The sequence below is a fragment of the Ambystoma mexicanum genome, chromosome 1q (assembly GCF_040938575.1).
Source record: "Ambystoma mexicanum isolate Mex_15411 chromosome 1q, UKY_AmexF1_1, whole genome shotgun sequence".
NCBI classification, from domain to species: Eukaryota; Metazoa; Chordata; class Amphibia; order Caudata; family Ambystomatidae; genus Ambystoma; species Ambystoma mexicanum.
The window spans coordinates 63,330,660-63,352,279 of NC_090922.1; the positions used below are offsets into that span (position 1 = coordinate 63,330,660).

Genomic DNA, 21,620 nt, shown 5'->3' on the forward strand with positions numbered 1-21,620 from the left:
TACCCCAGGGAACTCTGCAGCAGTGGCAGGCAGCACAGGCAACCCTTTTAAGTACAAAGATGAGCTTGTCAGAAATTAATAAAATACAGCAGTCATGGCAAGACAACAGGGTACATTTCTTTATGCCCAAATATTGACACAGGAAAATTGCAAAATGGGCAAAGCACAGTGAGTTAACCTTTAAGAGCGACCTCAGAGAAGAACAAGTTACTTCTTACCTGGTAACGTTCTTTTGACGGGATGTTCCTCCGACGTATTCCTTATCTTTGATAATACGTTTCCAGCTTGCTGGCCTCGGAATTTTTTTCTGTAGAGGGCGCTGCGCGTCGATGTCCGCCGAGTCGATGTCCCTCGACGGCCACCGTATCGGCGCCGACGTCATCATGCCCATAAATAGTCACGCGCTGCGTCCGTTGCTCAGTTCCGTTTTGTAGCATAAGAAAAGTCATGCCTGAATTGGTTATTGACATTGAAGGAGCGTAAGCTGCAACCACAAGGGAAGTATCACTGCGGGGATGGTTGGGAGGGGCGATAAGGAATACGTCGGAGAAACATCCCGTCGAAAGAACGTTATCAGGTAAGAAGTAACTTGTTCTTCGAAGTGATTGTGTCCTCCGACATATTCTTTATCTTTGATAGACTCCCATAGCAGTGGCATGTAATTGGAGGTGGGAGTGAGAATGTTATGTATCCCTTTAGGGATGGACGAAATATAATACGGCCTTGCCAAATCTGGTCTCTTGAGCAGTGGAGGAATCCAGATTGTAAAATTTTGTGAATGTATGTGCGGACGACCATGTGGCAGCCGCACATATGTCTCGGACCGGTACCCCTCTTTGGAGAGCTGAAGAGGCTGCGATACCCCTGGTTGAATGAGCCCTGAGATTTTGGGGTGGCTCTTTCCCTGCCAGTTTGTAACATTCCAGGGCGGCCAAAATAATCCTCCTGGAGATGGTTTGTTTTGTTATGGGTAGTCCCAACTTGTGACCTGAGTATCCTACAAACAGTTGGTCTGCTTGCCTGATCCTAGCCATTCTGCTGATGTAAAAGCTGAGAGCTTGCCTTGGGTCCAGCCTATGTAGCATTTCCTCCTCTTTCCCCGGATGGGGAGGAGGGTAGAACGAAGGTAAGGTAATTTTCTGAGTAATATGAAATTCAGAAACCACCTTTGGGAGGAAATTAGGCTTCACCTGTAGGACAACTTTGTCCTTGTGGAAGATTGTATGCGGGGGTTTACAGGAGAGAGCTTGTAGCTCGCTCACCCTCCTAGCAGATGTTAGTGCTACCAATAGGACAGTTTTAAGCGTGAGAAATCTCAGCGCGCAAGAGTGAAGTGGTTCGAATGGAGTGCCCATTAGGAAGTTTAAGACTAAATTTAAGTCCCATAAGGGAACCTGGAATGGTTTTGGAGGGTAAACATTAGTTAGTCCTTTGAGAAATTGTACCACTAGAGGAAGTTTGAAATACGATGGTTCCTCCGCAGTGCGCTTGAAGATAGAAAGCGCTGCGAGATAGCCTTTTACAGTGCCAACTTGAAGGCCTGAGTTTGCCAAGTAGAGTAGAAACGATAACACCGTTGGTGTACCACATGAAAAAGGGTCGATATTCTCTTCCCTACACCAGCTGCAAAATCTTTTCCAACGGCAGCGGTATAAAGACTTTGTTGCCGGTTTTCTGGCCGAAAGCAACACCTCCATGACGTCATCAGGGAGATCCCAATCCTTGTACCTCACCCTTTCAGAAGCCAAGCGTGAAGGTTGAGGGTTCTGGTGTCTGGATGGAAAACCTGACCTCCCTTCTGCGAGAGAAGATTCTCTTTGAGTGGAAGACGGATTGGAGGACAGATGGAGATATCTAGAAGGTCCGGGTATCACGTTCTCCTGGCCCAATCTGGGGCAATTAGGATCATGGTTTTCCGGAATCTTCTCAACCTCCTGATCATTTGAGGAATAACAGGGACTGGTGGAAACGCGTAAAGGAGTGGAAACTCCCAGTCCACTACGAACGCATCTCCTAGAGCTCCTCTCGGGGGAAATTCCCTTGAACAGAACAGATCGCACTTCCTGTTGGTGCTTGTGGCGAACAGATCCACCTGAGGAATTCCCAAAGGGCGAAGATCTCTTGAAGGACTTCCTGAGCTAGCTCCCACTCGTGGGAGACTGTGCTCTGCCTGCTCAGAGCGTCCGCTGTCAAGTTCTTCTCTCCGGCTAGGTGGACTGCCGATAGAGAGATTCCTTCTTGGATTGCCCAAAACCAGAGCTGCATCGCCTCTCTGCACAGTGGCAGTGATCCTACGCCTCCTCTTTTGTTGAGGTAGTGCATGGCCACCGTGTTGTCTATCATTATCAGGACATTTCTCCCCTGTACTAATGGCAGGAAAGCTTTCAGCGCTAGTCTGATCGCTCTGAGCTCTAATAGGTTGATGTGTAGTCTGGACTCCGATGGAGACCAACGACCGCTGATGGTCAAGTCGTTCGCATGGGCTCCCCACCCCGTGAGTGAGGCGTCTGTGACTACCGTTATCTCCGGCCATGGTTGCCAAAACAGTTCTCCTTTCAAGATGTTCCCTGGATAGGCCCACCATTAAAGGTTGCGGGCTACCTTGTCCGGAATCCGGAGGAGATCTGTCATTCTCCCTGAGAATTGCGACCACAGACTTCAGTGCCCATTGAAGAGATCTCATTCTCAGGCGAGCCTCTGGCACAAGGAAGATGCATGATGCCATGAGGCCTAGCAACCTCAAAAAGTCGAAGGCTGGGAGACGTTGGGCATTTTGAAACTTGGTGACCATCTGTAGAATATCTTGAGCCCTCACCTCTGGTGGCGAGGCTTTTCCCAGGGAAGTGTCCAGGACCGCTCCAATGAACTGGAGTCCCTGTGATGGTATCATCTGTGACTTCTTTAAATTGAGGGAGAAGCCCAGTCTGTGAAGGAAGTGGCAGACATAATCTAGCTGGGCCTGGGCCTGTTACGAAGATACAGGTAGGGGTAGACGTGGATCCCTTCCCTCCTTAGACTAGCCGCCACTACCGACATCAGCTTGGTGAAGACCCTTGGGGTGGAGGTCAGCCCAAATGACAGAACTCGAAATTGATAATGAGAGTCGCCAATTGCGAACCTCAGGTATTTCCTGTGTTTGAGATGGATTGGCACATGGAAATAAGCATCCTGAAGGTCCAGAGATACCAGCCAGTCCTGGAGCTGGAGGGCCTGAAGGATCTGAGAGAGAGTTACCATCTTGAACTTGTCCTTCCTGAGGAACTTGTTCAATTCTCTTAAGTCTAGGATGGGTCTCAGTCCTCCGTCCTTCTTTCGTATGAGAAAGTAGGGGGAGTACCAGCCCTTGTTCCTGTCCGCTACAGGTACCGGTTCTATGGCACCTTTCTCTAGCAGGTCTATAATTTCCTGCAAGAGGAGCCGATCTGGAACTTTTAGAGAGCTGTTCCCCGGTGGATGACTCTGAGGAATGTGTAGAAAGGGTAGGCAGTAACCCTGGGCAACTGTCTCCAATGCCCAAGCATCTGACGTTATAGCCTGCCATTCCGTCAGATGGTGAGTTAACCTGCCCCCTACAGGTGTATTGTGTGGGAAGGCCTCAGAGTGGTTTGGGGGCGGCTGATGCAGATGCCGAGGGTAAAGAGGCACCTACTGCTGCTGCGGTCTTAGTACTTTTGACCCGTCCACCTCGGGTGGATCTCCTTTGGCCTCTTTGAGCCGGCTGTCCTCTGCCTTTCCCGAATGCGGAATAATAGCGAAAGGACTTTCCTCTCCCAGAGGTTCCTGAGGGGCGAAAAGGAGTTTAGCGGATAGCAGCTCCTAAAGATTTTGCTGCTGCTTTAGAAGTCTGTAACTTTTCCAGACTGGCATCAGCCTTTTTCCCGAATAATGAAGAGCTGTCAAAGGGCATATTCAAAAGTCTGGCCTGTACATCTGGAGCAAAGCCCGACTTTCGCAACCACGCATGCCTGCGGATTGTTGAACTTGCCGCCATGGCCCTGCTGATACTGTCAGCGGAATCGATTCCAGTTTGAAGTGATTCGCACATGGCATCTTTGCCATCTTTAATAATGTTAAGGAAGGCTTCCTTTTCCTCTCCTTCGGGTATGAAGTCAGCCGCTGATGAAGCACACTCCCATAGTGTGTGACTGAACCTGGCGAGCGTACGTTGATGGACTTCAACGCCATACTACAGGCAGAGAAGACTTTCTTCGCCATAGAATCGTACCTCTTGTCATCTCTATCCTGTGGGACAGTAGGGTAAGCGGTCCTACTGCTAGATGAAGTTGCCGCTTGAACTACCAGGCTCTCTGGGGTCGGGTGTTTTGATAAGTATTCAGGGTCAGCAGCCGCTACCCTATACTTGGCTGACAATCTTTTATTGACCGCAGGGATAACTTCAGGAGTTTCCCAATTAGATGCAATTTTCCTTTGTAAGGCCGCATGGAAGGGGACCACCGGGTCCTCCTGTGGGCCTTTGTCTAATATGTCTGTTCGGTCATCCGGTTGAAAAACAGGAGAAGGTGCAGACCAACCCATAAATTCAATAATTCTTGCCATCAGGGTTCTATAGGGTGTTTCGGCATGTTCCCCTGGGTCTGGCTTAACAAATTCCACTTCTGGGGAAGTGTCCAGCCCACTTGCCTCATGTAGTGACTCCTGTAGGTCCTTCAGCCTTCTTTCCTCAGAGGTGAAATCCTCTGAAATAGGCAGTGTGGTCCTCTGTAACCCAAATGTTTCCTGGTCAGAATCTTCCCCCTCTTCATAAATTGAAGATAGTCCAGGGTACTCTGACCTCTGAAATGGTGTAAAACTCATCTCTAAGGCAGAAGGAGCCAAACTCGTCGTTATTGGGCGAGAAAACGTCGATGTTGTTGACGCCGATGTAACAGGCTTCGAAGGCGCTGAGAACGGCGTTGAAAAAACTGGAAGGGGTCTCAAAGAACTCGAGAGGATCGGGATCCTACTCGAGGGCATCGACAACGGTATCAGCGTTGTACCGGAGGCCCTAGGCATCACCGTTGGCTGTGGAGTGGCCTTGGTCCTCTCTTTCATCGGCGTCGACGATGGCGTCGAGTCGATCGACCGATGCGTCGAGAAACCCTTCGACAACGGCATCGATGGCGCCGATCCGTGCGTCGAAGGAATCTTCGACAACGGTGTCGAAGATGGTGCTTTCTTACCCGATGGCTCATGGCGCTCTCGGGTGGAATGTTTCGCCGGGTGCTGCAACTCGCGGCGTTTTGATTTTTTGGGTTTTTCACCCGGGGTATCACCCTCAGCTGTCTTCGAGGGGGTCGAGGCCGCGTTCTCGAAGACGCTTAACATTTTCTTTCTGAATTCCTCCCACTCAGCTTGAGAACTGTGTTTAGTGGGACAGGAGACCCTTTCTGGGGACACAGAAGACGACGAGGAGGAAGGGGACCTTCGACATCTCTTTTTTGAGTGTCTTGATCTCGACGAATGGTGGGAGCTACTTTGAGATCTAGAATGGGAATGTTTTCGACGGCGAGGAGACGAATGCCTCGACTCAGCCGAAGAAACTTTCGAGGAGGTTTTGACTGACTTACCTCTCTCGAGCTTCCCCTTGCGCTCCTTCAAGGCTTTCGCCATCATGGACATGCAGTCCTCACACTCCGAACAATGGTGCTCGGATCCCAAGCACCACAAGCAGATCCTGTGTGGATCCGTTATCGACATTTTTTTACCGCAGTCTCGACATTTCTCGAAGCCGGATCGCGGCGTCGTCGATTCCGATTAAGAAGCCATTGAGAACGAGAAGGTATATTCCAGTAGATATAGGTAAGTTATCCTGACTGAACTGAGCAACGTTCCGAGGCCCCACGAAGCGCGGAAAAACGGAACAGAACGGACGCAGCGTGTGGCTATTTATGGGCATTATGACGTTGGCGCCGATACGGTGGCTGTCGAGGGACATCGACTCGGCAGACGCCGACGCGCAGCGCCCTCTACAGAAAAAATTTCCGAGGCCAGCAAGCTGGTAACGTATTATCAAAGATAAGGAATACGTCGGAGGACACAATCCCTACGAAACATAAGTTACTGGATAACAATGGCTCATCCCACGTGATGTGCTCAATGTGGACTGAACTTCAGCAGTTAAAAAGAAAGACTTCTCTGGACAATCAGTCAGAAAGCAAACAAGAACGCAAAAAAAAAAAAAGACTGGTCGCTGAGTTCTGGAGAAGGTTTTGGATGTACGGACAAAACATTCTCAGAGATTAGAGTGAAAAGTATGCCAACCTCAATGTTATCTGTAAACAAAGGAGAATCTACCTCATTGGGTTCCATGTGTTCATATCCCCGCAAAAATATTGCCATACAAAAATATCGCCATATTTTTGCTGTGATATTAAAGGCATGGAACCTGCGGGGGACACCCCAGCAATATTTTTAAAGGTGCTATCCCCCCCAAAAATATCGCCTATGGCCGTTCCAGACGACCATATATACGGTGATATTTTTGGTGGGGATACTATGTAGTGATACCACCTCATTTGCCAATATTCACAGCAGAAAGGGCACAGATTTAAAAAATCAAGTGATAAGGCTCAGACACAGCAATGTTCTGATGGACCAGAAGATTGTGGAATTTCCAGTGTTCGAGAGGAGAGGCCTACTGAATACTTGTTCTTTAAATCTAGAAAGTGTAGTCCTTTCTCCGATTTATTGTACCCGGACATTGCTCTTATTTGGTTAAAGAGAGGTCAATCTAGGTGGGCTAAAAAGAGCAGGCTGGTAGGCAAGAAATAGTGGATAGTCATCTCATTAAATACTGAATAGAACAGGAGTGTGACATTTTAACACTTTTGCTAAGAGCAGATCGGGACAAGCAACTCCAGGCTCTCAAGCCTTACCATCCCATTACTTGACATTTCTTTAGACACAAGTTGCTATCGCCACTAAGGATTTACTTTCCTTGACAGCCATCTCCTCCACTATACTGACGTCAACCACAGTCAAAGTAGAACTAGTGTGCCCTGTGAGGGGCTTGGCCATAAGGTGATTTTTTTTATACGTTTACCTAAGTGGTACAATTGGTAGAGTAAGGACCAATCACCAGGTTCACCAAATAAATAGCACAAAAAATAGCAAGTTATAATGCTGCACATCCCCACCCACCCCTAATACCTTGTAAGAGTTCACTCATCCAGAATGTTTGCATAACTGGCTTCCACTTCAACAACATGTGCTAAAGAAGAGGCAGGCCACATTGCAAATAGGATAATGCTAGGGAGGTCAGTGGAATATTGAATGCTGATAGAACTATTGACCTCCGGTGTGTACCGATGGTTTGGTTAAGGAGAGTGCTGCTGCTGCCATGAGCTTCATTGAATGGGCACGGGGAGGGCTGGGTAGGTGAACCACTGCAAAGTACCATGGTCATGTACGCTGCAAAACGCAACAGATGCCATGATTTACAGCCAATTCAAATCTAACCAAAAACAGGCCATGGGGTGCTATATAATGAACAGCTGGTACCTACCATTCTGCAAGATATCCTGAAATTATTTTTAAACCTTCATAATATAAAATATGCACATACTATTAAATACTTCCCACATATAAATGATCGTATTAAAGCTATATGACCTTGTCACTTATACTATACAGTTTTCCACAATATGTACTGCATTCTAATGTCATTAACGGCAAAACCTAAAAAGAAAACATTTTCAAAAAGAATAATGTACCCTTGTTGAATAAGGTGAAATTGACAATTCTACTCAAGATACTTTAAGGTTTTCAATTTGTATAGAGATAAACATTTAGAAAAAAGCTCTCCACTTAAAGTACGAAGGTGCATTATTAAAACAGTAAACCACACTTTTGAAATACACAATACATGGTTAATGGACAGAACTATTCTTCCCTTGACAAACTGTGTATTAAGGAACAGAAACAAAAAGGGAAGGATGCAGTGCACGCAGAGGTCCTAACATAAAACCAGGAGTTGGGAACATGACGGTGAGCAATCAATCTCTAAACCTAGGTGGGTCTAAGGTGCATTAAAACGTATACGGCCATGACAATGTTTTAATTCCAGCCATATTAGGTTTACTAACGTTTCTGCACAATAGTTAGTGAGTTCCAGTGTTTTATATGTAACAATAAGAAAAGGAAGTGTATTGTAATTGTTATGGAAACCTGGCATGAGTCACATCATGGCAAATGTCCATTTTAGAAGTTTATGTGAAAACCCAAGCAGTGCACATAGGGAAAGGGTGAACAGCTATAATATATTATTAGCTTTGACTTTACATAAGGAAATTGAAAAATGAAAATACCAACCCATTGCCTGCTTGAGTGCTGCCTTTGCTGTCGTTAGTGAGCTGGGAAAGCACATAGTGAGGTGCCTTGGCACTGTCCGCATCAAACACATCCATGTTAGATTCTTCACAGTCATGTCGTTTAATCCCAGGCCTCTCCTTTGTATTGCGTTTGCGTGACTTGCGTGGCACCTCTGTATTATCATTGTACGAACGGGTGCTCAAATTGCTGAAGTTGGAGGTGGAGTCGTCCATCCACATGGTGCTGCTCTGCTCAGACTCCAGTACACCCCCAGCATCTTGACATGACATTTGGCTGTTATCCAACAAGTCCTCGGGTGGTGGCGAAATACTCAGGACTCTCCATCTTATTGGTGCAGACTGCTGCTGTTGAACAGCTTTATTGGTTAACTGCTTTTCACTTACCCCTCGGTTACTTACCCCAATGGTCAAGGAGCAGCTCTCCACTTGCATAGCTTTGCTGTCGGTGACTGAGGTAGAGTAAATGGTAGGGCTGGAAGTGGTGGTAAAGGAGCTGCGAGCACCGCCCATGGAAGAGGAGGAAGATGAAGCATCTGCAGTGTACAATTCAAAAGTAAATACACAGATTTTCACCTGCTCGGGCTAGCAGTCCCTTTGCAATCAGTTTTAAAATTGATTTTAGATTTGGTTTTGATTTCCCCAAATACGAATATTGGTACATTTCGGATGCCACCGCTTCAAGCAATACAAAAGAATGACATGCTCTAAGGGTGCCATATACCCCCATGAGGTTGCTTCAACTTTGTGTAGCAATCATGTGACTGAACAACTACAGTTAAGTGGCTGCAAGCAAATAACAGAGCTCCTATTGTCATTTTGTTATAACTATATTTATGTAAACCCCCACAGTAAAATGTATGCTTGTGGCCAACATTCAAAGCCAATTAAAATATTCATTGTCAAAATAGTTTTTGAAAACATGGGACTGTGCATAGCCACAAAGTATTTAAAATAAGATTCTAACCTATGAAGCAGAGAACTACAGGTCATTATTAATGCAGACACTCCCTGCTTCAGAGGCAATTCCTGGAATACAAATACGAGAAAATGCATGAGAAACAACTCCTGATTAACAATTTATAAAAGTCTAACCAGTTTATGAAGAGAAAAATCGATTGTGGGTGGAATGGAACGGATACCATTTGCTGTATGTATTTCAGTCTAGGGACTCAAAAGATTTTGCAAAAGATTCAATTGTAGGTGTGTCTGAAGACAATTATGACTGAGGCAGATTCCTAGGAGGTGCAACTCGTGAAGTAGCAGTGCTGCTATCTTTGTAAAGCTATTTCCCTTCCACAGAGATGCGCTACACAACTTCGAAAGATCATATTGACACAAAGATTAATGAACATAAAAAGGTATACTGCAAATTAAGCAATTAACCCTAGCGGTGAAACAGGTCTTCCAACCAGTTTAATTCAAAGTTGTGCTTTTTTATATTTACACACCTTCAAGTTATATATATATATATTAAAAAATCTTTTCGGTCAGGCAATTGCAAACCGAAACTGTCTAATTATAATATAACAGTGCTAAAAGTTTAAATTAATAATTTACTGTCAAACTAGTACTAGAAATTAATTTGTACAACGTTTATCTGCATTTGTAAAACCAAAAAGAAGATATAAAACCTGTTGGGTGGAATAGACTTTACCCCTTCTCATTCACAGAGCAGAGATCATCTGCAGCCCCTTCCTGATCAATGCATTCAACACCATGATACACAGAGAAGAGCTGGACTTACAAGGTCTAAATATTTCGCGTGAATAATGCAGTAATCTTCAAAATAACTTAAATCTCAGTGGGTGCAACTTTAAATACGAATCAGGAGTTATATGCTGCAACTGAGGTGCTTTCAAATATAACTGAAGAAATACAGGGACCCCAATGCAAAGATTACATCATCAAGGAGCTGTGCTTTCCCTGCCCAAAAGCGAAATGTGCCTTCAGATATTATCCATATTTGTGAAAGTCAGCAACATCTGAATTGTTTCAGACTTTTTAAAAACAATGTATTTATGATACATAGTTCATAAACTGAACTTTTAGCACATGTAAAACAAAAATGTAAAGAAATCAGTCAACATTTTACATTTACACATGAAATACTTAAAATTTGATACACAAAATCTAAAATCCTAACTAAAAGTAAAATTTCATTTGTATTTAAAACTCTAATCCCTAAATCTTCACACAATACCCCACTAAAAAGAGAATTGTTTCTGACTTTAGAAAGTGCAGGGAGTACACTGTATGCCAGTGTCCAAAAAATCCTGTAAATATTGGAGAAGCAGATCACTCCCAAGACAGAAGATTGCCACCGTTGAGCATGGCATAAAAGCTGTGGTCTGCAACCGGAGGCTCTCCAGATGTTTTGACTAGAGGTTGGTTCCAAGAGGTGGATGAGGCGAGAAAGGCCCCTATCCCACTAAAAAGATAGTTGAGCTAAGGCTGGAAAAGGAAACTACATGCTAAGCAACTCGTGTTACAGATCTCTGGAATCCTTTTGCTGGTCTTGTAGTTTCAGTTCAATTACCAATTTTATTTAAAAAGATATGAAGCCTGAAAATATAAACTGCTGTGTTAAAGGAAGTCCTGGACTTGGGAGCAGTTGGCCCCCTTGTTAAAAGATTAAATGGGCCCTTTTTCTTTAACCAAAGGTCGACATCTCAAATCAGTTTTGCTTTCCAGTGCAATGTAATCTACATAATTTGAAAATAACAAAGCTTCACTAAAATGAGGATCTCACAAGAGCACCCTGAAACACAATAACATGAAATGAGGGGCGTGCATTTGGCAGCATGGTACCAATTTAAATTTATTATGGCATTACTTTATGGTGTCTTGTTCAAGATTAAAAAAACAAAAAGTGTGCTTACTCATACTTGCATCTTGTGCGTTTCTATTCTATGGTGAAAATCCTTGATAAGAGCAGAGCGGTATGTATGGTGTATAAAAAGAAAACCACATGTAATGGATTTCCACACTCTATTGTAATAAATTAAATGTTTTATTAGCATTTCGCATTTTTTTTAAACAAATACTTCAATAGATGGCGGCATAACAAGTAGCGGCAGTGCTACAACATGAAACAGCTAAATTCAGCTGCACTTGGAGCTCTACCACTCAGAGTAGGCATGGACCTACAAAGTTAGTTAAATTACTCTTGCTCTACCACTAACTCCATGTAACAGATCAGCAAATGTATAAATAACAGACTGCTAATCGCTGTGGAGATTTGCTTCTCATTTTCAATTACTTATCTCAACAGAAAACTGCTTAAAAAGAAGCCTGCAAGAGACAAAAATGTTACATTTCTACACTGAAAATAAAACAATTTGTGATGGTGTACATGGCACCTACAATATTTTGCTGGGTACAAATAGGCAAGATTTACAGATTTTTTTTTAAGCTTTCTGGTAAATAGCTTGCCCTCTGGAGCCAAAAAGCTGTACACCTACCAAATTGAGATTTAAATATCCATTAAAAAACGTTTCAGTTTAACACGCTATATAAAACACTATTATACAGATGTTCTAGTTCAATTTAAAACATGACATTTTAATGACTTCTATAATCATCCCAGTGGTATGGGCAGTTAAGCTACTGCAAGGAATACATTAATGCAGATTTCTGTAAATACCACATGCCCAAAGAGGATAACTAAAACATTATCAGAGAAGAGAGATGAAGATGTTAAAAAAGCAGGAGGTTTCGGAGGGTAGGTTCAGCCTATAGACTCATTCATAACGACTGCAAAGCAATGTAATTCCCTTTCTGTAGAATAGTGCCATAAACAAGAACTATTAAATAGACAATAACGCTATATGAATAACATCATCTGAATGATACGATTTAAAAAAGAGATTGTGTAAAAGGCTAATCTGAAAAAGAAATCAACTTGGTGGGTTATCTTTTGAGAGAGCCTTATCTTGTCCATGGCAGGTAAACTAGGGATTTGATGAAATGTGAACCCGACACCAATTTGCAATGGACTCAAACTGCACCTTTATCAGCCCCATGTGGCAGGTAATATTACGCAGATGTTTATAACTGATGTTATCGCAATCCCTGCTGCACCATTTTAATTGGACGGACGTGTGGATGATCCGGATGGTGGATAGGGGAGGACGTAATACCGAAATCATGGCCAACCTATGAAATCCAGTTTGCAAGCAAGGGAATAAAAGAAAAAAAAAGGAGGCGGGGACAACTAGGCCATATGCAAACTGATTTCCAATAAATTCCTTGGCAAGTTAATTGCCACTTCAGAATAAAGCATTCAAGAATGACAGGCAAAATGCATACACAGGCCTAGAAATGTCCTCAATATGTTCACATGCTGGTAAAATGCCAGCACTGCTGTTAAGAGATGGCAGCAATTCAAATCTAGGTAGAACAGTGAAGCTTGCATCTGCCTGCATTACTCTGCTGGTAAGCGATCAAGAGGGCACTTGATTCACAGGAGTGAGGTTGGGAGGAGTCCTGTTAAGATAGCAATTAAAAACTAGGTTTAAAATGGAAGTTTGTACTGCTCGTTAGCTGAAGAGATTACGATCTATGAAAAATATATAATGCCATTTCTTTAATAATAAAGTCTGAAAGGAATTTGGGAATAAATAAGCGTTTGCAAGAACCATATTGCCACGTAGGAAAGTACCGGAATTCGGACAAGCGGAGTCTACAGCAAATTGACTCCTGGTTTTCCAAAGTGATCCACAATAGAAAATATTCAACAAGGAGCAATTGATTTGAATTGCTAAGAAAATCCATGCGAAACCCACCTGGACACTGCATTAGACAAATATTTCTGAAAGGGGGTGGATATGATACAATAGATTATTTATAACGCACTTAATACCCAGAGGTTTCGAAGCGGACCCGGGGATCGAACCTGTGTTGCTCGGTGTCGTCTTGTTTCCAAGCCGAGCATGTTGCCCCTGAGCTATCCTCCCAAGACATAAGCAGAAGACCACTCAAACAGTACATATTGTTCTCATTCGCGTGTGAAAACCTGTGTTGATACTTTTAGACGACAATGGTTAGAAAATAAGTTAAGTGAATGTCTTGTGGAGCTTATTGCACTTCCAAGGTCAGAGATTTGAATCAAAAAATGTACCTTCATAGTGATTCTGGTACAAGAACTTGCTCTCCCTTCTTCACAACTGGTTGGGCATGTTGTACCACAAGCTGTATGGGGAAAAAAAAGCTTTTCAAAAAGAGGATGCAGTCGCCTTCAGATCTTTGGAATGGCCCTGTACCCACCCATGCTTCACCAACCACCAGTAGTGCGAGTTTTTCCGCAGTAGAGGTTGTCGCACAGTATATGCGTAGAGAGGATGGCTGGGAGGGTGTTGTGAAGGAGACAGAGCGAAGATTAGGAATACTAGACTCACTTACTGGGTGGAGGAGAAAGCATATGTCCAGCAACGGTTTAAACAAAATTATGCTTAAGACCTGATGGCCAAATGAAGCATCTTTCTTTTAAGAAAGATCAACACAAATATGCTTAATAAAACCATGAAAAGGGGCCAAGGTGGCTGCCCTGCAGATGTCTGCAATGGAAACTGGTCTCTGGTAGAATGAGCGTGACACTTTGATAAATGGAGGCCAGATAGCTTGTAACCTTGGCAATGCTAATACTATCCATCTAAAGATGGTAGCGTGAGCTGCTTTTGTTCTAGGTGAAAGACCATTGTAGGTAATGGAAAGATGCTTGAGGTTCATGAACAATTTAGTTCTGAACAGAAGGTTCTTGCTACATCAAGACTGTTCAAAGTCACCTATGCTGAGCAAGTGTGAGGCCTGGGACGGAAGACCAGGAGAACAATTTCCTGATTAAAACTAGAAAGTCCGAAATTATTGTGGTAATGAAGGATTGAACTGCTCAAAAGGACAAACTTAACCTTAATGGAAGATTATGTGAAGCTTGAGTAATGGAAACTAAAAAGGAAGCCATCCACATATGAAAGTCCAAGTCTCACAAAGACACACATTCAAAAGGCTTATGCATAAAGCTGCCAAGATACATTAAGGAATCTGCTCTCTGAACAGTGGATAGAGGTAAAACCATCAAAGTGTTTTCTGACAACTTCATTAGTTAATGATCAAGTCTCCTCTGAAGAATTAATGTAAGCACCAATGGCAGCAAGTGTGGGCATTCAGGTGCATTGCTGCAAATACTACCTATCTAAGTAAGACAAAAAATAAATGATAAAACTCATCTAAGGAGGCCCCATCAGGATTTAAATGTTCCTAGACAGAGCCTAATAGCAAAATCTGAGCATTCTGCTCTTATATTGCCTCCTTGCAGTGCCTTTCCTTGGTGCGCAAATAACTGTAGTTGGCTCTGGAGATCCTACAGTCAGCGTTATCTAGTTTCTCAGAACACAGGCACTCAAGTGCAGTAATGGCATGCAAAGGTAAAGAATCACTCCCCCTTGCAGGACTAGATGGTCTTGAGACTAAGGGGGAAACGGAAACCCACCCTTCGATAAATAGAGGTCTAAGAACTGTGCTTGCCGAGGCCAGTAAGAAACTGCCAAACAAAAACAAAGCAGCAGTTGTGTGCCTTCATGAAAGTGTGCAGGTCCAACAAAGCAGGAAGGGGTGGAAAACGTGCAATGTACCTTCCCGACCAGTCCAGATAAAGCATCTCCCATTAAATGGGACGTCATCCTTTAGTGAGATGCATAAACCTGTCACAGACTGTTGTCCTTCGTTGAAAACAAAACCACCATCTGGACTCCACATTTCTGAAAGAAGTAGGTGATACATACCTGTTTCTTTCCCATTCTTGAGCTGCATGAAAGTCTGTTGAGGGCATCCGCTTTAGAGTTCCCTCCCACTCAATGAGAAGCTACAGGGTGGATATGGTTCAGGAGACACCAATACCAAATTCGAGGAGCTAGGAGACAGGGTGATTTGGTTCCTCCTCTTGTTCAAATAAAACTTTGCTGTTGTGTTGTCAGGGAGCACCTAAACCACTTCTCCCTGATGACTTCAGACTCGGAAAAAAGTCTTGGAGTTCCATATCATATATGTGGAGTAGTCTTTATGAGAACTTCACAAGCCAGCGAGTCGAACGATGCAGACAATGCCCTCCTCATCAGGAGACAGAAAGACATCCCACTGAACTATTTTCCTGATGGAAATCTTCATGACTGAGGATCTAACTTTTGGTTCCAGCTGAATAGAAGAACCAATGACTTACCCCTTGTAATGTTCTTTCTTCTGGAGAGGATGCTGCGTGGCATCTAGTCGATGTTCCTCACCAGGATCGATTCCCATGCACGGACGTGATGTTGATGATGGTATAAACAGCATGCACTGCGGCCTCTGTCTCAGTTCTTCGTTTTTCTTAGTTTGTTCCTCTTTCTGCACAGCAGACTTGAGGATTATCAAAACCTGCATGGGCGTTGAAAGTTGCATTAAAAATTCACCCACAGTCAAAGTGGTAGTCTGGGAGGGCGATGATGAATCCACCGGTGGAACATCTAGTAGAAAGAACATTACCATGGGTAAGTAATTTGTTCTTCTTATGGATTGTGTACTCCCACAGATTTCTCATCTGTGATAGACTAAGGTTTCATAGAAGGTGGAACCAGTAGATATTTCTTACTGTTTTTTTTTGCCAAACCGCTGTCCCAAACAGGGCATCCTGACCCGACAAGGTGTCCAAACAATAATGTTTTAAAAAGGTGCGCATCGCAGACCAAATTGCAGCATTAGAAATGTCCTGCACTGGTACATCTCTTTGCAGAGCCGGAGCAGATGCCACTCCTCTGGTGGAATGCGTCTTTAGATTTTCAGGAACATTTTTCCCAGGCACAGACTAACATTCTGCAAAACGAAGAATGATACTACGTGACAAAGTCTGTTTAGTCACAGACTGTCCAAGTCTGTGTACACTTGTGTACAGGCACGTTATAAATGACTTATCATATCATAAATAAAGAGTGGGTAATCTTGCCTGACATTTGCCAACCTGGAAATATAGAAACCTCAAGCCCTTTTAGTGTATGAAACATCTCCCTCCTGGGAAGGATGGGGGAGGGGGGGTGAATAAAATGCTGGCAAGGTCTTTTTTTTGTCAAATGAAATTCAGACACCACCTTGCGAAGGAGGGTTAAACCCTCAAAACTACCTTCACCCTAGAAGATATAGTGAAAGGACACTTGCATGATAAAAGTGATTGCTACCAGAAATATTGTTTTGAAGTTAATAACCAGAGTGGACAGGAATGGAGAGGTTCAAATGGAGTCCCTATCGAAATTGTTAATATCAAGTTCAGATTTCAAGCTGGGACTATGAAAGGGACCAGTGGAAAAATATTTGTTAGTCACTTGAAGAACTGAATTATAATGGACATTTTAAAATAAGAGCGTTGCTCTGGCATGCATTTACAGGGTGATAACGCTGCCAGGTAACCCTTGGCAGTAGCCACTTTAAGGAACTCATGGTTTCAACAGTAAAGACAGACAAGTGATCACAGTTCAAGGGTTTTTATTAAACTGTAAATACAGGGTGTAAAAACACCCGCTCTAAACCTAAATCTAAGATGTGAGCAAGCTTCGAACATCAAATGAAAAATAAGGCAGTCCTCGTGGCGTTGTGTCAAAATAAAAGGGCCTATACTAAGAAAAACCTATTGCCAATTCCTTACAACTAATTACAAAAAGAGTGTGGGATAGGGTTTCAATAAAGAAAGAAGCGTTCCAAATAATAAGTCAGGATGTGATTGCCAGGGGTCTCCCTTCCCAACATTTTCAGAACAGGATAAGGTGGGACCTTGGAGCACAGAACATGCTCGAGATTTCTCAGCACGAGCCGACAGTTCTGTTCCTGCTATCAAGTGCTTCAATGGTTAAGTCTCTTTTCAATAAAATGTCTCTTCCCTGCGAGGCCGGATGTATCCAACAAACAAACACAACGTTCTGTTGTACATATAGGTTGGGTGAGGCTTCACCCCTGAGCCCCCCTCTTCCGGGCGCAGATCCCTCACGAATCGTATTCCACAAAAAAAATGTAAAGTTCCTTTTTCAATGAACCTTTGGGGTGTTGACTTTCCACCCCTGGATCTCCCACCTTTGGGTTTGAACCCTTTTTGTACGTCAGCCTTCCTCCTTTGGGTTCACTATGGCTTTTTCTTGGTTCACAAATCTTAATGTCTTTTTAAACAGTTCTACCCTATCTCGGTGATGCAGGCTTCAACCCTGGGTTCTCGTCTTGTGGGCTTTAATCGCCCACCTTGAATGTTAGCCTCCCTCTGCCGCGTTCACTCTGGCTTGTGTTTCAAGAACAATCTTCTCTGTCATTTCAGCATAATGTCTTTTCAACAATTCACTGTGAAACTCCCTTTCACGGGTTCACCTTTGTCAACACAAAATGTTCCTTGAGGTGTCAGGCTTCGCCCCTACTAGTCGGCATCCCTCTGCTGGGTTCACTCTTGTCAACACACTGCTCTGCGGAAATTAAGACTTTGCCCCTTTCCATCGGCATCCCACTTTCGGGATCACTCTTGCAAATTATTGTCAACACACTGTTCATGCACTAGTTTCACCAATCAGGATTCATCTCCCCTTTGCTTTCCAATCATCTGTCGGTCAAAGACTTTCGACGGTACAGAGGATTTTACAAGACCCCTGTATGACCACTTTGACCTTCTTTCGCCTCTTCCCAAGGGCTCCTGGTTATGGTAGTTTCTACCATCGGGTAATCGGCCAGAGTTTCCTGCTAGACCACCGACGTGGTGCCGGCCTCCTCTGTTACTGGTTTCCCCCCCAACTCCATCAATCGCCTTTCAAAGTTCAAATTAGACATTGGCTACTTTTCGTTCAACACAGTTCGGTTTCTTATCGATTCTCCCCTTGACTCACCGGCTGTGATGAACCACTTGCATTTCTTGGTTATCAGTGGAGAGGGATTTAACGTACTGTAGGCATCTGTTGCAAAACACGCTGGCCTTTGTTTGCGGTCTTATGTTTCCGTCTGCAGAGGTTTCACGGGCCTTGATCGGAAAGGGCAAGGTCGCTTCTCTCCTTGTCACCCTCTCGGTTTTCGCCTCCTTTTGAACTGCCGTGTTGAGTTAGCTCTCACGTCGAGCGGTCCGCCTTGCTCATTCTGAGCGCTCGTGCTCCACCTTTTATCCCTTTGGGGATGGGAAAGGGCTGTCAGGTGTGTGTGATTCTGGTTAACAGCCCGACTCTGCCTGACCCTTGTGTCAGGACATATCAGGTACACAGCTTTAACATTAGCCCATTGTCTATCACTGTGCAAGCAAGTGTTTGTGTTAAAAAAAAAAAAAAGGGTGGTGGGATTTCTGAGTATCCTACGGGGTAGGATGGTGAAAAGGTGTTGTACGGGATTATAGTCCTCGTGCTAAGGGTTTGAGTAAGTTCGGAAGGGGGAGACTGGTAGGGGTTGTGGAATGTACAAAGATGACCAGAATTTCTATTGTGACCTGCACAAGGGGGTTGTGGGAATGTTAGTGTGTTAATACGGTATACTGGGGTTTCGAGAGAGAACAATCAGAGGGACGTGAAAGAATTACCAGGAGTGTTCTGAGAGTTAACAGAAAAGAACAAGTTACTTTCTTACCTGGTAACGTTCTTTCGATGGGATGGTCCGACGACGTATTCCATATCTATGACAGGTAATCACCACAGCTGTGCTGCTTCGGAAACTTTTTTCGGGTGTCTGCGTCCTGCGTCGATGACGTCGATGCGCCGTTGCTGAGGACCTCCTCCGATGTCCGACGTCATCCGATGTGATAAGTAGAACGCACGACGCCCGTAGCCTCAGTTGTAGTTTTTTCCCCCAGAACGTGTGACAATAGTCTACTGCCAGTCAGACACAAAGCCTTGCGGAACGTAAGCTGCAATCGCATAAGAAATTCTGCAGCGGGGAAGGTAGGGAGGGAGCGATATGGAATACGTCGTCGGACCATCCCATCGAAAGAACGTTACCAGGTAAGAAAGTAACTTGTTCTTCGAGGGGATTGGGTCCTCCGACGTATTCCATATCTATGACAGACTCCCAAAGCAGTACCAGAGCAAGGAGGAGGGAAAGAATTTAGAATTAAAATTTAGAATTGCCAATCAAATAGCAGAGCAAAGGACCGCCTTGCCAAAGGCCAGATCCTGTCCTCGGATGGAATCGAGGGAATAGTGACGTACAAATGTATGTACTGAAGCCCAGGTGGCTGCCTCACAGATGTTGCGAATAGGAACACCCCTCTGCAGGGCAGTAGATGCAGCCATACCCCTGGTAGAATGGGGCCCGCAAGCCAGCCGGTGGGTCCTTACCCGCCAAGCGGTAACACTCCGAGATGCCCAAAATAATCCAGCGAGACAAAGTCTGTTTCGTCACAGCTTGTCCCAAAGGCTTTCCAGCGTAACCAATAAAGAGTTGATCGCCCACTCTGACCCGGGACATGCGTGAAACATAAAAGCTTAAAGCTCTCCTAGGATCAAGCCTATGTAGCCTCTCCTCTTCCTTACCAGGATGCGGAGGAGGATAGAATGCCGGAAGAACAACCTTCTGGGCCAAATGAAATTCCGAAACCACCTTAGGAAGAAAAGAAGGACGAACTCTAAGGAGAACCCTGTCCTTGTGAAATACATTGAAGTGTGGCTTAACTGAAAGTGCCTGTAACTCACTCACTCTGCGAGCGGAAGTAACCGCAACTAAAAATACAGTTTTGAGAGTTAAGAGCCTCAAAGGGCAAGAATGTAAAGGCTCAAACGGAGCACCCATAAGAAACTTAAGAACAAGGTTTAAATCCCAACTGAGCACCAGGAAAGGTGACGGAGGGAACACATTAGTGAGCCCTTTCAGAAACTGTGAAATTAAAGGGATTTTAAAGTAGGGACACTCTTCAGACGAGCGCTTAAAAATGGACAGCGCCGCCAGGTAACCTTTAATGGAACCCACTTGCAAGCCCCTGTGGGCCAAAGAAAGTAAAAAGGACAGAACCATGGGGATGTCACATGCAAAAGGATCCACATTCTGAACTCTGCACCAGTCGCAGAATTTACGCCAACGGCAACGGTACAGAGACTTTGTTGCTGGCCGTCAGGCCGAGAGCAACACCTCCATCACGTCTTCAGGGAGGTCCCAATCCTTATACCTCAACCTTTCAGAAGCCAAGCGTGAAGGTTGAGGGATCTGACCTATGGATGGAGAACCTGACCCCCATCCTGTGAGAGCAGATCGTCTCGGTAGGGAAGACGACGTGGAGGGCAGATGGACAAGTCGAGAAGGTCCGGGTACCACGTCCTCCGAGCCCACACCGGAGCAATGAGGATCATCCGGGAACCGAACTTCCGTAACCTCTGCAGCACTTGCGGGATGACGGGGACTGGAGGAAACGCGTACAGCAGTGGGAATGACCACTCCACCACAAACGCATCTCCTAAGGCTCCTTTTGGAGGAAATCCCCGCGAGCAGAACCTTTCGCACTTCCGGTTGACACTGGAGGCGAAGAGATCCACTTGAGGGGTCCCCAAAAGGGCAAAGATCTCCAGGAGAATCTCCTGAGCCAACTCCCACTCGTGAGAGAACGTGCTCTGCCTGCTCAGAGCGTCCGCCGTCACGTTTTCGTCTCCGGCCAGATGAACTGCCGAGATCGAAACTTCCGGCTGGATGGCCCAGAACTCGAGCTGCATCGCCTCCCTGCACAGAGAAAGTGACCCTGCCCCCCCCTTTTTGTTGCGGTAGTGCATGGCCATTGTGTTGTCCGTCAGGATCAGGACATTCTTTCCTCGCACAGTCGGCAGAAAAGCCTTCAGGGCAAGCCTGACGGCCCTCAGCTCCAACAGATTGATATGGAGTCTGGACTCTGACGGAGACCAACGACCGCTGACCGTCAGCTCGTTGACATGAGCTCCCCATCCCGTGAGGGATGCATCCGTCTGGAAGCCAAAAAGGAGCCCCCTTCATCAAGTTGCCTTCAACGGCCCACCACAGAAGGTCCTGGGCGACCGAGGGCGGCACCTGAACCGGGTCCGACATCCTGCCGGAGGACTGCGACCATTGCATCTTGAGTGCCCACTGCAAAGATCTCATCCGCAGGCGAGCCTCAGAAGAATGCAGGATGCCATGAGGCCGAGCAACCTCAAGAACTTGAACGCTGGGAGCGTCTGGGCATGCTGAAACTTGTGCACCATCTGCTGAATGTGAAGAGCCCTCAACCTGGGGAGGAAAACACTGCCCCAGGGAAGTGTCGAGCACTGCTCCGATATACTGGAGCCGCTGTGTTGGCGTCAAATGGGACTTCTTTAAATTGAG

The 21,620-nt window shown here is 45.0% G+C and overlaps 1 protein-coding gene across 3 annotated transcripts in view; it reads right to left on the reverse strand.

Annotated features, from left to right (window-relative positions):
- The window catches only part of NFAT5 (nuclear factor of activated T cells 5), a 1,479,138-nt gene that overhangs the window by 1,027,154 nt on the left and 430,364 nt on the right, over positions 1-21,620 (reverse strand). For 2 of the 3 annotated variants that reach the window (XM_069635523.1, XM_069635524.1), the window contains exons 2-3: positions 9,295-9,356; positions 8,311-8,863 (exon numbers count right to left, since the gene is read on the reverse strand). In XM_069635523.1, coding sequence (XP_069491624.1) covers positions 8,311-8,840 — 530 coding nt within the window. In that variant the 5' untranslated portion in view covers positions 8,841-8,863; positions 9,295-9,356. The remainder of the gene's footprint in view (positions 1-8,310; positions 8,864-9,294; positions 9,357-21,620) is intronic. The other variant, XM_069635522.1, reaches the window with a different exon arrangement.